The 13,254-nt window shown below is 46.9% G+C and overlaps 1 protein-coding gene across 2 annotated transcripts in view; it reads right to left on the minus strand.

Annotated features, from left to right (window-relative positions):
• Nucleotides 1-13,254, minus strand: part of LOC139408508 (G protein-coupled receptor kinase 3-like) — a 99,447-nt gene that overhangs the window by 23,253 nt on the left and 62,940 nt on the right. For both annotated transcript variants that reach the window (XM_071152483.1, XM_071152484.1), the window contains 7 exons: nt 8,784-8,878; nt 8,560-8,667; nt 7,236-7,302; nt 4,816-4,916; nt 4,371-4,437; nt 4,069-4,164; nt 546-708 (listed from right to left, as the gene is read on the minus strand). In XM_071152483.1, the coding sequence (XP_071008584.1) occupies nt 546-708; nt 4,069-4,164; nt 4,371-4,437; nt 4,816-4,916; nt 7,236-7,302; nt 8,560-8,667; nt 8,784-8,878 (697 nt within the window). The remainder of the gene's footprint in view (nt 1-545; nt 709-4,068; nt 4,165-4,370; nt 4,438-4,815; nt 4,917-7,235; nt 7,303-8,559; nt 8,668-8,783; nt 8,879-13,254) is intronic.

The raw sequence follows: 13,254 nt of genomic DNA on the forward strand, positions 1-13,254 counted from the left end.
GAAGACGCGCGTCGTGCGCGTGTGTGAAGACGCGCGTCGTGCGCGTGTGTGAAGACGCGCGTCGTGCGCGTGTGTGAAGACGCGCGTCGTGCGCGTGTGTGAAGACGCGCGTCGTGCGCGTGTGTGAAGACGCGCGTCGTGCGCGTGTGTGAAGACGCGCGTCGTGCGCGTGTGGAGACGCGCGTCGTGCGCGTGTGGAGACGCGCGTCGTGCGCGTGTGGAGACGCGCGCCGTGCGCGTGTGGAGACGCGCGCCGCGCGCGTGTGGAGACGCGCGCCGCGCGCGTGTGGAGACGCGCGCCGCGCGCGTGTGGAGACGCGCGCCGCGCGCGTGTGGAGACGCGCGCCGCGCGCGTGTGGAGACGCGCGCCGCGCGCGTGTGGAGACGCGCGCCGCGCGCGTGTGGAGACGCGCGCCGCGCGCGTGTGGAGACGCGCGCCGTGCGCGTGTGGAGACGCGCGCCGTGCGCGTGTGGAGACGCGCGTCGTGCGCGTGTGGAGACGCGCGTCGTGCGCGTGTGGAGACGCGCGTCGTGTGTGTCCTCACCCTCCTCGTGGCCCAGCTGTTTGTTCTTGGCCCTCTTGCGGGCCTCGTTCTTGTCCGTGTCAGAGTTGACCGCCTCGTACACCGTCTCAGCCACCTCCTGCTGCCAGCGCTCTGAGATGACCAGCGGGAAGTTCTTATACAACTCCTGGTCACTGTCCAACAACTGGAGAGAGGGAGAGAGGTGAAAGGGGAGAGGGAGAGGAGAGAAAGAGGGAGAGGTGAAAGGGGAGAGGAAGAGGAGAGAAAGAGGGAGAGAGGTGAAAGGGGAGAGGAGGAGGAGAGAAAGAGGGCGAGAGGTGAAAGTGGAGAGGAAGAGGAGAGAAAGAGGGCGAGAGGTGAAAGGGGAGAGGAAGAGGAGAGAAAGAGGGCGAGAGGTGAAAGGAGAGAGGAGGAGGAGAGAAAGAGGTGAAAGGGGAGAGGAAGAGGAGAGAAAGAGGGAGAGAGGTGAAAGGGGAGAGGAAGAGGAGAGAAAGAGGGAGAGAGGTGAAAGGGGAGAGGAAGAGGAGAGAAAGAGGGCGAGAGGTGAAAGGGGAGAGGAAGAGGAGAGAAAGAGGGCGAGAGGTGAAAGGAGAGAAAGAGGGAGAGAGGTGAAAGGGGAGAGGAAAAGGAGAGAAAGAGAGGTGAAAGGGGAGAGGAAGAGGAGAGAAAGAGGGGTGAAAGGGGAGAGGAAGATGAGAGAAAGAGAGGTGAAAGGGGAGAGGAAGAGGAGAGAAAGATGGGTGAAAGGGGAGAGGAAGAGGAGAGAAAGAGAGGTGAAAGGGGAGAGGAAGAGGAGAGAAAGAGAGGTGAAAGGGGAGAGGAAGAGGAGAGAAAGAGAGGTGAAAGGGGAGAGGAAGAGGAGAGAAAGAGGGGTGAAAGGGGAGAGGAAGAGGAGAGAAAGAGGGGTGAAAGGGGAGAGGAAGAGGAGAGAAAGAGGGGTGAAAGGGGAGAGGAAGAGGAGAGAAAGAGAGGTGAAAGGGGAGAGGAAGAGGAGAGAAAGAGGGAGAGAAACAACACAGCTATGAGTTGGAAGGCTAAGTGAAGTAATACCTGAGAACCACGTCACCAGTCCTTGTGAGACCTGCTAAGCTGTGCAGCACCACTGTAATTAAGGCAGCCTGGAACGCTCCCAACGTTCCTAATACTGTTGTGTAATGTTAAACCTCTGTTGGAAGGACTTTCTCTCTGAACACTGATAGAGTCACGTTACACCTCAGCCTCCGTGTGTGTGAGCATGTATGAGCATGTGTGAGCGTTGCAGTATGATGTAGGTGAGTGTGTATATCAGGATCAGCGGTTATATAATGCTGTGGATTTGACTGATGCCATTGGTGTTTCATGAGATAAGGGTTGTGTGTGTTGGAGCTTTACCTTGATGCCCTTGGTGTTTCATGAGATAAGGGTTGTGTGTGTTGGAGCTTTACCTTGATGCCCTTGGTGTTTCATGAGATAAGGGTTGTGTGTGTTGGAGCTTTACCTTGATGCCCTTGGTGTTTCATGAGATAAGGGTTGTGTGTGTTGGAGCTTTACCTTGATGCCCTTGGTGTTTCATGAGATAAGGGTTGTGTGTGTTGGAGCTTTACCTTGATGCCCTTGGTGTTTCATGAGATAAGGGTTGTGTGTGTTGGAGCTTTACCTTGATGCCCTTGGTGTTTCATGAGATAAGGGTTGTGTGTGTTGGAGCTTTACCTTGATGCCCTTGGTGTTTCATGAGATAAGGGTTGTGTGTGTTGGAGCTTTACCTTGATGCCCTTGGTGTTTCATGAGATAAGGGTTGTGTGTGTTGGAGCTTTACCTTGATGCCCTTGGTGTTTCATGAGATAAGGGTTGTGTGTGTTGGAGCTTTACCTTGATGCCCTTGGTGTTTCATGAGATAAGGGTTGTGTGTGTTGGAGCTTTACCTTGATGCCCTTGGTGTTTCATGAGATAAGGGTTGTGTGTGTTGGAGCTTTACCTTGATGCCCTTGGTGTTTCATGAGATAAGGGTTGTGTGTGTTGGAGCTTTACCTTGATGCCCTTGGTGTTTCATGAGATAAGGGTTGTGTGTGTTGGAGCTTTACCTTGATGCCCTTGGTGTTTCATGAGATAAGGGTTGTGTGTGTTGGAGCTTTACCTTGATGCCCTTGGTGTTTCATGAGATAAGGGTTGTGTGTGTTGGAGCTTTACCTTGATGCCCTTGGTGTTTCATGAGATAAGGGTTGTGTGTGTTGGAGCTTTACCTTGATGCCCTTGGTGTTTCATGAGATAAGGGTTGTGTGTGTTGGAGCTTTACCTTGATGCCCTTGGTGTTTCATGAGATAAGGGTTGTGTGTTTTGGAGCTTTACCTTGATGCCCTTGGTGTTTCATGAGATAAGGGTTGTGTGTGTTGGAGCTTTACCTTGATGCCCTTGGTGTTTCATGAGATAAGGGTTGTGTGTGTTGGAGCTTTACCTTGATGCCCTTGGTGTTTCATGAGATAAGGGTTGTGTGTGTTGGAGCTTTACCTTGATGCCCTTGGTGTTTCATGAGATAAGGGTTGTGTGTGTTGGAGCTTTACCTTGATGCCCTTGGTGTTTCATGAGATAAGGGTTGTGTGTGTTGGAGCTTTACCTTGATGCCCTTGGTGTTTCATGAGATAAGGGTTGTGTGTGTTGGAGCTTTACCTTGATGCCCTTGGTGTTTCATGAGATAAGGGTTGTGTGTGTTGGAGCTTTACCTTGATGCCCTTGGTGTTTCATGAGATAAGGGTTGTGTGTGTTGGAGCTTTACCTTGATGCCCTTGGTGTTTCATGAGATAAGGGTTGTGTGTGTTGGAGCTTTACCTTGATGCCCTTGGTGTTTCATGAGATAAGAGTTGTGTGTGTTGGAGCTTTACCTTGATGCCCTTGGTGTTTCATGAGATAAGGGTTGTGTGTGTTGGAGCTTTACCTTGATGCCCTTGGTGTTTCATGAGATAAGGGTTGTGTGTGTTGGAGCTTTACCTTGATGCCCTTGGTGTTTCATGAGATAAGGGTTGTGTGTGTTGGAGCTTTACCTTGATGCCCTTGGTGTTTCATGAGATAAGGGTTGTGTGTGTTGGAGCTTTACCTTGATGCCCTTGGTGTTTCATGAGATAAGAGTTGTGTGTGTTGGAGCTTTACCTTGATGCCCTTGGTGTTTCATGAGATAAGAGTTGTGTGTGTTGGAGCTTTACCTTGATGCCCTTGGTGTTTCATGAGATAAGGGTTGTGTGTGTTGGAGCTTTACCTTGATGCCCTTGGTGTTTCATGAGATAAGGGTTGTGTGTGTTGGAGCTTTACCTTGATGCCCTTGGTGTTTCATGAGATAAGGGTTGTGTGTGTTGGAGCTTTACCTTGATGCCCTTGGTGTTTCATGAGATAAGGGTTGTGTGTGTTGGAGCTTTACCTTGATGCCCTTGGTGTTTCATGAGATAAGGGTTGTGTGTGTTGGAGCTTTACCTTGATGCCCTTGGTGTTTCATGAGATAAGGGTTGTGTGTGTTGGAGCTTTACCTTGATGCCCTTGGTGTTTCATGAGATAAGGGTTGTGTGTGTTGGAGCTTTACCTTGATGCCCTTGGTGTCCTCCTCATCAAAGGAACCAATGTCAAAAGCATCTGCTGCATTTACCTCTCCTCTAGGAGGGATGAGAGGGGGAGAATACTGGAGGAGAGGAGAGGAGGAAGAGGGGGGGAAAGGGGATAAGTATTAGAGAAAAAAAAGGGTGAGTGAACAAAACAACGACTACATTCCTACAGCAGAGGAGTAACCATGGCAACAGATGGAGAGAAAGAGAACAGGGACGACTGTCCAGACTGGGAGGCTTTATAACGAACCTGGTCACCTGATTCAACACACACACGCCTTACCTTCTGGAGATACACTTGCTGCCAGTCAATGCCTTTGAAGAACAGATGCTCCTTCACCTCTGGGGCCCTGTGTGTGTGAGTGTGTGTGTGTGTGTGTGTGTGTGTGTGTGTGTGTGTGTGTGTGTGTGTGAGAGAAAGGGAGCGAGAGAGAAAAAGCCAGGTCATTCTCACATTGGAACAGTTCCAAGTCCTAACAGCAGGAGGCAGTATTTCCAACAGAACCAAACTCCAAATTAAAACTGTGCTCTACAAACTAGGTTACGGACTATTATAATGTATAGGCCTTTCACAGTATTCACACTAGGCCTTATACTCGCCACAAGGTTGGACAGAGAACCAATGGAAATATTCAATCATGTTGCTCAGGACAGGTGCATGGTAACTCTATTGGTGCATTGAAAGACAAATGGCTTTTGGGTGTGTGTGGTTGTGCGCGCGTGTGTACCCTCGTCCCAGGCAGCCCAGTCTTTTCACCACGTCTCTCTGCAGCAGACCCTCCAATAGACCCTTCAGCTCCACAGAGAACGAGTCTGGCAACTCCACGTTCTACGGAGAGGAGAGAGAGAAAGGGGAGGAGATTAGTCTCATTTCCTGCTTTAACAAGATAAAATACTGACTTGATTTATCATGACAATAAAGTTTATTCCATATGTATTGAAAATTGAGAGAACTGTATGTCCACAGTTCTCCATAACACTCTCATTCCAAGCCCTCTGACTTTGGTGGTGATCATTTATCTAATAAAACCATTAAATCAGAATTCCTAACAGGGATTATATAGATTACTCAGATTAAGTGGCTGGATTAAAACCTAATCTGATTTAATCTCGACTGACAATACTTTCCTTGTTTAGCCTCTCCTAACAGAGGGGTGGTTCTCTCTGCTCTGATATGCCATAGTCTTCTACAGTAGACATACTCTAGTCAAGACCAGGGGTGACCAACCCTCTTCAAGGAGAACTACCACATGTGCAGGTTTTGGTTCCAGCCCTGCTCTAACACATGATCCAGCTAATTGTGGTCCTGAGGAGTAGCTGCAACGAAACTCTGCGTGAGTGTAGCTTCTCAAGAGGGTTTGGCACGGCTGGTGTAGGCCTCCCCTCGTAGGCTATGCTAGGACACACTCTATGGCTTTCTTTCTCCCCAATTTCATGGTATCCAATTAGTAGTTAGTCTTGTCCCATCGCTGCAACTCCCGTACGGACTCGGGAGAGGCGAAGGTTGAGCGCCGTGCGTCCTCCGAAACAACCCAGCCAAGCTTCTTGGCACAATGCCCGCTTAACCCGGAAGCCAGCCGCACCAATGTGTCGGAGGAAACACGTGACCTGGCGACCGTGTCAGCGTGCATTGCGCCCAGCCTGCCACAGGAGTCGCTAGTGTGCGACAGGATCCCTGCTGGCCAAACCCTCCCCTAACCCGGATGACGCTGGACTAATTGTGCGCCACCCCGGTCGCGACCGGCTGCGACAGAGCCTGGACTCGAACCAGGATCTCTAGTGGCACAGCTAGTACTGCGATGCTGTGCCTTAGACCACTGCACCACTCAGGATGCTATGGTGTAATCTGATGCTGTTTGTAGCAGGCAGAGAGAGGGATGCAAAGTAAGGATACAAATTCACCCTCGTTCCTGCCAGAACCTCTTCTCAGTTCTCTCCTGCCTCTCTCTCATTCCCTGGGCATTATGAGGCAGACTTGGCAGGAGGAGTTTTCTGCAACATCTGTGAAGATGATATCTCCAGGATATGTAATGCTGTGGGGGTGTGTGTGTGCATTTGTTTCAGTGTATTGAAGGATAAATCCTTACTTTGCGTATACAGGGCCTTCAGACAGTATTCACATTCCTAGACTTTTTACACATTCTGTTGTGTTACAATCTGATTTGAAAATTGATTATACAGATGTTTTGTCACTCCCTACCCACAATACCCCATAATGTCAGCGGATCATTTTTTTAAACAAATTAATAAAAAAATGAATCTTAAAACGATCTTAAGATGCACTAACTAAGTCGCTCTGGAGAAGAGTCTGCTAAATGACTACAATGTCAAAGTAATTCTGCAAAAAATGTGGCAAAAAATGAATACCAAGTGTTGCGTTCGGGTCAAATCCAATACACCACATTACAGTACCACTCTCCATATTTTCAAGAATAGTGGTGGCTGCATCATGTTATGGGTATGTTTGTAATTGGTAAGGTCTGGGGAGTTTATCAGGATAAAATAAGAAATGGAATGTCGCTAAGCACAGACAAAATCCTAGAGGAAAACCTGGTTGTCTGCTTTCCACCAGACACTGGGAGATTTAATTCATCTTTCAGCAGGACAATAACCTTAAACACAAGGCCAAATATACACTGGAGTTGCTTACCAAGAAGACTTGGAATGTTCCTGAGTGGCCAAGTTACAGTTTTTACTTAATTCTACTTGAAAATCTATTACAAGACCTGAAAATGGTGTGAATACTTATGTAAATGAAATATTTCATGGTCAATAAATATGCAAACATTTCTATAAAAAAGTATCTATTTAATCCATTTTGAATTCAGGCTGTAACAACATGTGGAATAAATCAAGGGGTATGAATACTTCTGTTCTGTGTCAACATGAACTAACCACATGCTGTGTGTTCTAGTGCACATAAGGACATCTCAATGAGTGTGTGTGTGCTTTGTGCGCACTGTAGTGTACACAAAGATCTATCATAGTGTGTGTGTGTGCACATAAGGACATCTCAATGAGTGTGTGTGTGTGTGTGTGTGTGTGTGCACATAAGGACATCTCAATGAGTGTGTGTGTGCTTTGTGCACACTGTAGTGTACACAAAGATCTATCATAGTGTGTGTGTGTGCACATAAGGAGACCTTACCATAGTGAGCGTCATCCGGTCAATCTCATGTTTGTCTTTGGTCTTGTGCTGTCTGAAGGGACTGTGCCTAGAGAGAGGATACAGAGAGGAAGGCTGTTAGTGTTACTGTGGTGGAAGGAGGGAAGGAGTGAGGGACACGGTGAAACAGTGTGGGACACGGTGAAACAGTGTGGGAAACGGTGAAACAGTGAGGGACACGGTGAAACAGTGAGGGACACGGTGAAACAGTGAGGGACACGGTGAAACAGTGTGGGAAACGGTGAAACAGTGTGGGAAACGGTGAAACAGTGTGGGACACGGTGAAACAGTGTGGGACACGGTGAGACAGTGTGGGACACGGTGAAACAGTGAGGGACACGGTGAAACAGTGTGGGACACAGTGAAACAGTGAGGGACACGGTGAAACAGTGTGGGACACGGTGAAACAGTGTGGGAAACGGTGAAACAGTGTGGGAAACGGTGAAACAGTGTGGGACACGGTGAAACAGTGTGGGACACGGTGAAACAGTGTGGGACACGGTGAAACAGTGTGGGACACGGTGAAACAGTGTGGGACACGGTGAAACAGTGAACCAAGTCATGTGAGTGATGTCACACTGACAAGCTCGTCCTCAACAGCTCGTCCTCAACAGATGTATCTCTCTTTCGTCTTTCAAGTGTTCAAACATAGTGACACACACACATCAACCTCCCTCCCCTCTCTATTTCTCACTCCCTCACTTCACACCATACCTAGCAATCGTTACCGGTCCCTAAACCCAGCTGCCTGCCTGCCTGCCTCTGAAGTGTGACCTACTGGGCCCGGACCACTGGCATTTACACACTCCACATCAAACACAGAGAGAGAGAGATGTGCAACCACTGCACAACAGCAGAACCTGAGACAGAGCTGCATTTCCTGACAAAATGTAAAAAATATAGAACAATTAGAGCGTCATTTCCCCAAATTTGAAGCCCTTATTCAAGGCTTATTCAAGGCTTATTCAAGGCGCGACACAGAGAGAGACAGAGAGAGACAGTGAGAGACAGAGAGACAGAGAGACAGAGAGAGAGAGAGAGAGAGAGAGAGACAAGGCTGGATGGAGGGATCACAGGAGGAGAGAGATTAGTGAGTGATATGAGGGAATGCAGCAGACTGACCAACAGAGACAGAGACTAAGGGATTAAGAAAGTGATTGAGTAACATGTGGTACTGTGTGGAGAGAGAGATGGAATGAGAGAAAGAATGATAGAGGAGATGTAGTAGTGATGAAAGGATAAAAAGAGGTGGAGGAATAGAGGCGGGTTGGAGAGACAAGAGAGGGATAGAGGTGTGTGTTCTTACCCTCTGAGCAGTTTGAAGAGCATGCAGCCCAGGGAGAACCAGTCAGCACTGCTGTCGTAAGCTGTCCCCTTCTGAAGCACCTCTGGGGCCATGTATCCATGGGTACCACTGTCACACACCAGGGGACCGTTAGTATCAGACACACTGCAGTAATACCACACTCACACCCATGGTCATGATCCTCAGAACACAACAGGGGCAGGGTTGTAGGGCTGCGTACTTACACGCTGGCGTGAGGTTTCTTCTTGGAGAAGTCACAGGCCAGACCCAGGTCTGAGATACGCACATGACCATGCTCATCCAATAGGATGTTAGCAGGCTGAGAGAGAGATAGAAGGGGGGAGGCATACAGGAAGAGGTTATTGACATCAATGACAACATAGGAAACAACCAATAACTATAGAAGAACAAGGCTGTGACATGAAGACAGCGAGAGTTAGATGAGGTCAACAAATCTAATATCATATCTTACATTAATGGGCTAATGTAACTAATAACGAGAGAGAGAGACTAATAACGAGAGAGAGACTAAAAACGAGAGAGACTAATAACGAGAGAGAGAGACTAATAACGAGAGAGAGAGAGAGAGACTAATGAGAAAGAGAGACTAATAATGAGAGAGACTAATAACGAGAGAGAGACTAATAGCGAGAGAGAGACTAATAATGAGAGAGAGAGAGAGACTAATAACGAGAGAGAGACTAATAATGAGAGAGAGACTAATAATGAGAGAGAGATAGAGACTTATAACGAGAGAGAATGAGAGAGTAATAACGAGAGAGAGAGAGACTAATAACGAGAGAGAATGAGAGACTAATAACGAGAGAGAATGAGAGACTAATAACGAGAGAGCGAGAGACTAATAACGAGAGAGAGACTAATAACGAGAGAGAGAGAGACTAATAACGAGAGAGAGAGAGACTAATAACGAGAGAGAGAGAGACTAATAACGAGAGAGAGAGACTAATAACGAGAGAGAGAGACTAATAACGAGAGAGAGAGACTAATAGGTGAAGGTGGTAAATTACATTTCAATGGCATCGGACCGAGGCTCTGCATCTGTCCTCGTGCTCCTAGACCTTAGTGCTGCTTTTGATACCATCGACACCACATTCTTTTGGAGAGATTGGAAACCCAAATTGGTCTACACGGACAAGTTCTGGCCTGGTTTAGATCTTATCTGTCGGAAAGATATCAGTTTGTCTCTGTGAATGGTTTGTCCTCTGACAAATCAACTGTAAAGTTTGGTGTTCCTCAAGGTTCCGTTTTAGGACCACTATTGTTTTCACTATATATTTTACCTATTGGGGATGTCATTCGAAAACATAATGTTAACTTTCACTGCTATGCGGATGATACACAGCTGTACATTTCAATGAAACATGGTGAAGCCCCAAAATTGCCCTTGCTAGAAGCATGTGTTTCAGACTTAAGGAAGTGGATGGCTGCAAACTTTCTACTTTTAAATTCGGACAAAACAGAGATGCTTGTTCTAGGTCCCAAAAAACAAAGAGATCTTCTGTTGAATCTAACAATTAATCTTAATGGCTGTACAGTCGTCTCAAATAAAACTGTGAAGGACCTCGGCGTTACTCTGGTTCTGATCTCTCTTTTGAAGAACATATCAAGACCATTTCAAGGACAGCTTTTTCCCATCTACGTAACATTGCAAAAATCAGAAACTTTCTGTCCAAAAATGATGCAGAAAAATGAATCCATGCTTTTGTCACTTCTAGGTTAGACTACTGCAATGCTCTACTTTCCGGCTACCCGGATAAAGCACTAAATAAACTTCAGTTAGTGCTAAATACGGCTGCTAGAATCCTGACTAGAACCAAAAGATTTGATCATATTACTCCAGTGCTAGCCTCCCTACACTGGCTTCCTGTCAAAGCAAGGGCTGATTTCAAGGTTTTACTGCTAACCTACAAAGCATTACATGGGCATGCTCCTACCTATCTCTCTGATTTGGTCCTGCCGTACATACCTACACGTACGCTACGGTCACAAGACGCAGGCCTCCTAATTGTCCCTAGAATTTCTAAGCAAACAGCTGGAGGCAGGGCTTTCTCCTATAGAGCTCAATTTTTATGGAACGGTCTGCCTACCCATGTGAGAGACGCAGACTCGGTCTCAATCTTTAAGTCTTTACTGAAGACTTATCTCTTCAGTGGGTCATATGATTGAGTGTAGTCTGGCCCAGGAGTGGGAAGGTGAACAGAAAGGCTCTGGAGCAACGAACCGCCCTTGCTGTCTCTGCCTGGCCGGTTCCCTTCTCTCCACTGGGATTCTCTGCCTCTAACCCTATTACAGGGGCTGAGTCACTGGCTTACTGGGGCTCTCTCATGCCGTCCCTGGAAGGGGTGCGTCACCTGAGTGGGTTGATTCACTGATGTGGTCATCCTGTCTGGGTTGGCGCCCCCCCTTGGGTTGTGCCATGGCGGAGATCTTTGTGGGCTATACTCAGCCTTGTCTCAGGATGGTAAGTTGGTGGTTGAAGATATCCCTTTAGTGGTGTGGGGGCTGTGCTTTGGCAAAGTGGGTGGGGTTATATCCTTCCTGTTTGGCCCTGTCCGGGGTGTCCTCGGATGGGGCCACAGTGTCTCCTGACCCATCCTGTCTCAGCCTCCAGTATTTATGCTGCAGTAGTTTGTGTCGGGGGGCTAGGGTCAGCTTGTTATATCTGGAGTACTTCTCCTGTCCTATTCGGTGTCCTGTGTGAATTTAAGTTCTCTCTCTCTCTCTCTGAGGACCTGAGCCCTAGGACCATGCCCCAGGACTACCTGACATGATGACTCCTTGCTGTCCCCAGTCCACCTGGCCATGCTGCTGCTCCAGTTTCAACTGTTCTGCCTTATTATTATTCGACCATGCTGGTCATTTATGAACATTTGAACATCTTGGCCATGTTCTGTTATAATCTCCACCCGGCACAGCCAGAAGAGGACTGGCCACCCCACATAGCCTGGTTCCTCTCTAGGTTTCTTCCTAGGTTTTGACCTTTCTAGGGAGTTTTTCCTAGCCACTGTGCTTCTACACCTGCATTGCTTGCTGTTTGGGGTTTTAGGCTGGATTTCTGTACAGCACTTTGAGATATCAGCTGATGTACGAAGGGCTATATAAATAAATTGGATTTGATTAATAACGAGAGAGAGAGAGAGAGACTAATACCGAAAGAGAGAGAGACTAATACCGAGAGAGACTAATAACGAGAGAGAGAGACTAATAACGAGAGAGCGAGAGAGACTAATAACGAGAGAGAGAGAGACTAATAACGAGAGAGAGAGAGAGACTAATAACAAGAGAGAGAGAGAGACTAATAACGAGAGAGAGAGAGACTAATAACGAGAGAGAGAGAGACTAATAACGAGAGAGAGAGAGAGAGAGAGACTAATAATGAGAGAGAGAGACTAATAACGAGAGAGACTAATAACGAGAGAGACTAATAACGAGAGAGAGAGAGAGACTAATAACGAGAGAGAGAGAGAGACTAATAACGAGAGAGACTAATAAGAGAGAGAGAGAGAGAGACTAATAACGAGAGAGAGAGAGAGAGACTAATAACGAGAGAGACTAATAACGAGAGAGACTAATAAGAGAGAGAGAGAGAGAGACTAATACCGAAAGAGAGAGAGAGACTAATACCGAAAGAGAGAGAGACTAATACCGAGAGAGACTAATAACGAGAGAGAGAGAGACTAATAACGAGAGAGAGAGAGAGACTAATAACGAGAGAGAGAGAGAGAGACTAATAACGAGAGAGAGAGAGAGAGACTAATAACGAGAGAGAGAGAGAGACTAATAACGAGAGAGAGAGAGAGACTAATAACGAGAGAGAGAGATACTAATAACGAGAGAGAGAGAGAGAGACTAATAACGAGAGAGAGAGACTAATAACGAGAGAGACTAATAACGAGAGAGACTAATAACGAGAGAGAGAGAGAGACTAATAACGAGAGAGAGAGAGAGACTAATAACGAGAGAGACTAATAACGAGAGAGACTAATAACGAGAGAGAGAGACTAATAACCAGAGAGAGAGAGAGACTAATAACGAGAGAGAGAGAGAGACTAATAACGAGAGAGAGAGAGAGACTAATAACGAGAGAGAGAGAGAGACTAATAACGAGAGAGAGAGAGACTAATAACGAGAGAGACTAATAAAGAGAGAGACTAATAACGAGAGAGAGAGAGAGACTAATAACGAGAGAGAGAGAGAGACTAATAACGAGAGAGACTAATAACGAGAGAGAATAATAAGAGAGAGAGAGAGAGACTAATAACGAGAGAGAGAGAGAGACTAATAACGAGAGAGACTAATAACGAGAGACTAATGAGAGAGAGACTAATACCGAAAGAGAGAGAGACTAATACCGAAAGAGAGAGAGACTAATACCGAGAGAGACTAATAACGAGAGAGAGAGAGAGAGACTAATAACGAGAGAGAGAGACTAATAACGAGAGAGAGACTAATAACGAGAGAGAGAGAGAGACTAATAACGAGAGAGAGAGAGACTAATAACGAGAGAGAGAGAGAGAGAGACTAATAACGAGAGAGAGAGAGAGACTAATAACGAGAGAGAGAGAGACTAATAACGAGAGAGAGAGAGACTAATAACGAGAGAGACTAATAACGAGAGAGACTAATAACGAGAGAGACTAATAACGAGAGAGAGAGAGACTAATAACGAGAGAG

Source organism: Oncorhynchus clarkii, chromosome 5 (genome assembly GCF_045791955.1).
Source record: "Oncorhynchus clarkii lewisi isolate Uvic-CL-2024 chromosome 5, UVic_Ocla_1.0, whole genome shotgun sequence".
In the NCBI taxonomy this organism is placed as follows: Eukaryota; Metazoa; Chordata; class Actinopteri; order Salmoniformes; family Salmonidae; genus Oncorhynchus; species Oncorhynchus clarkii.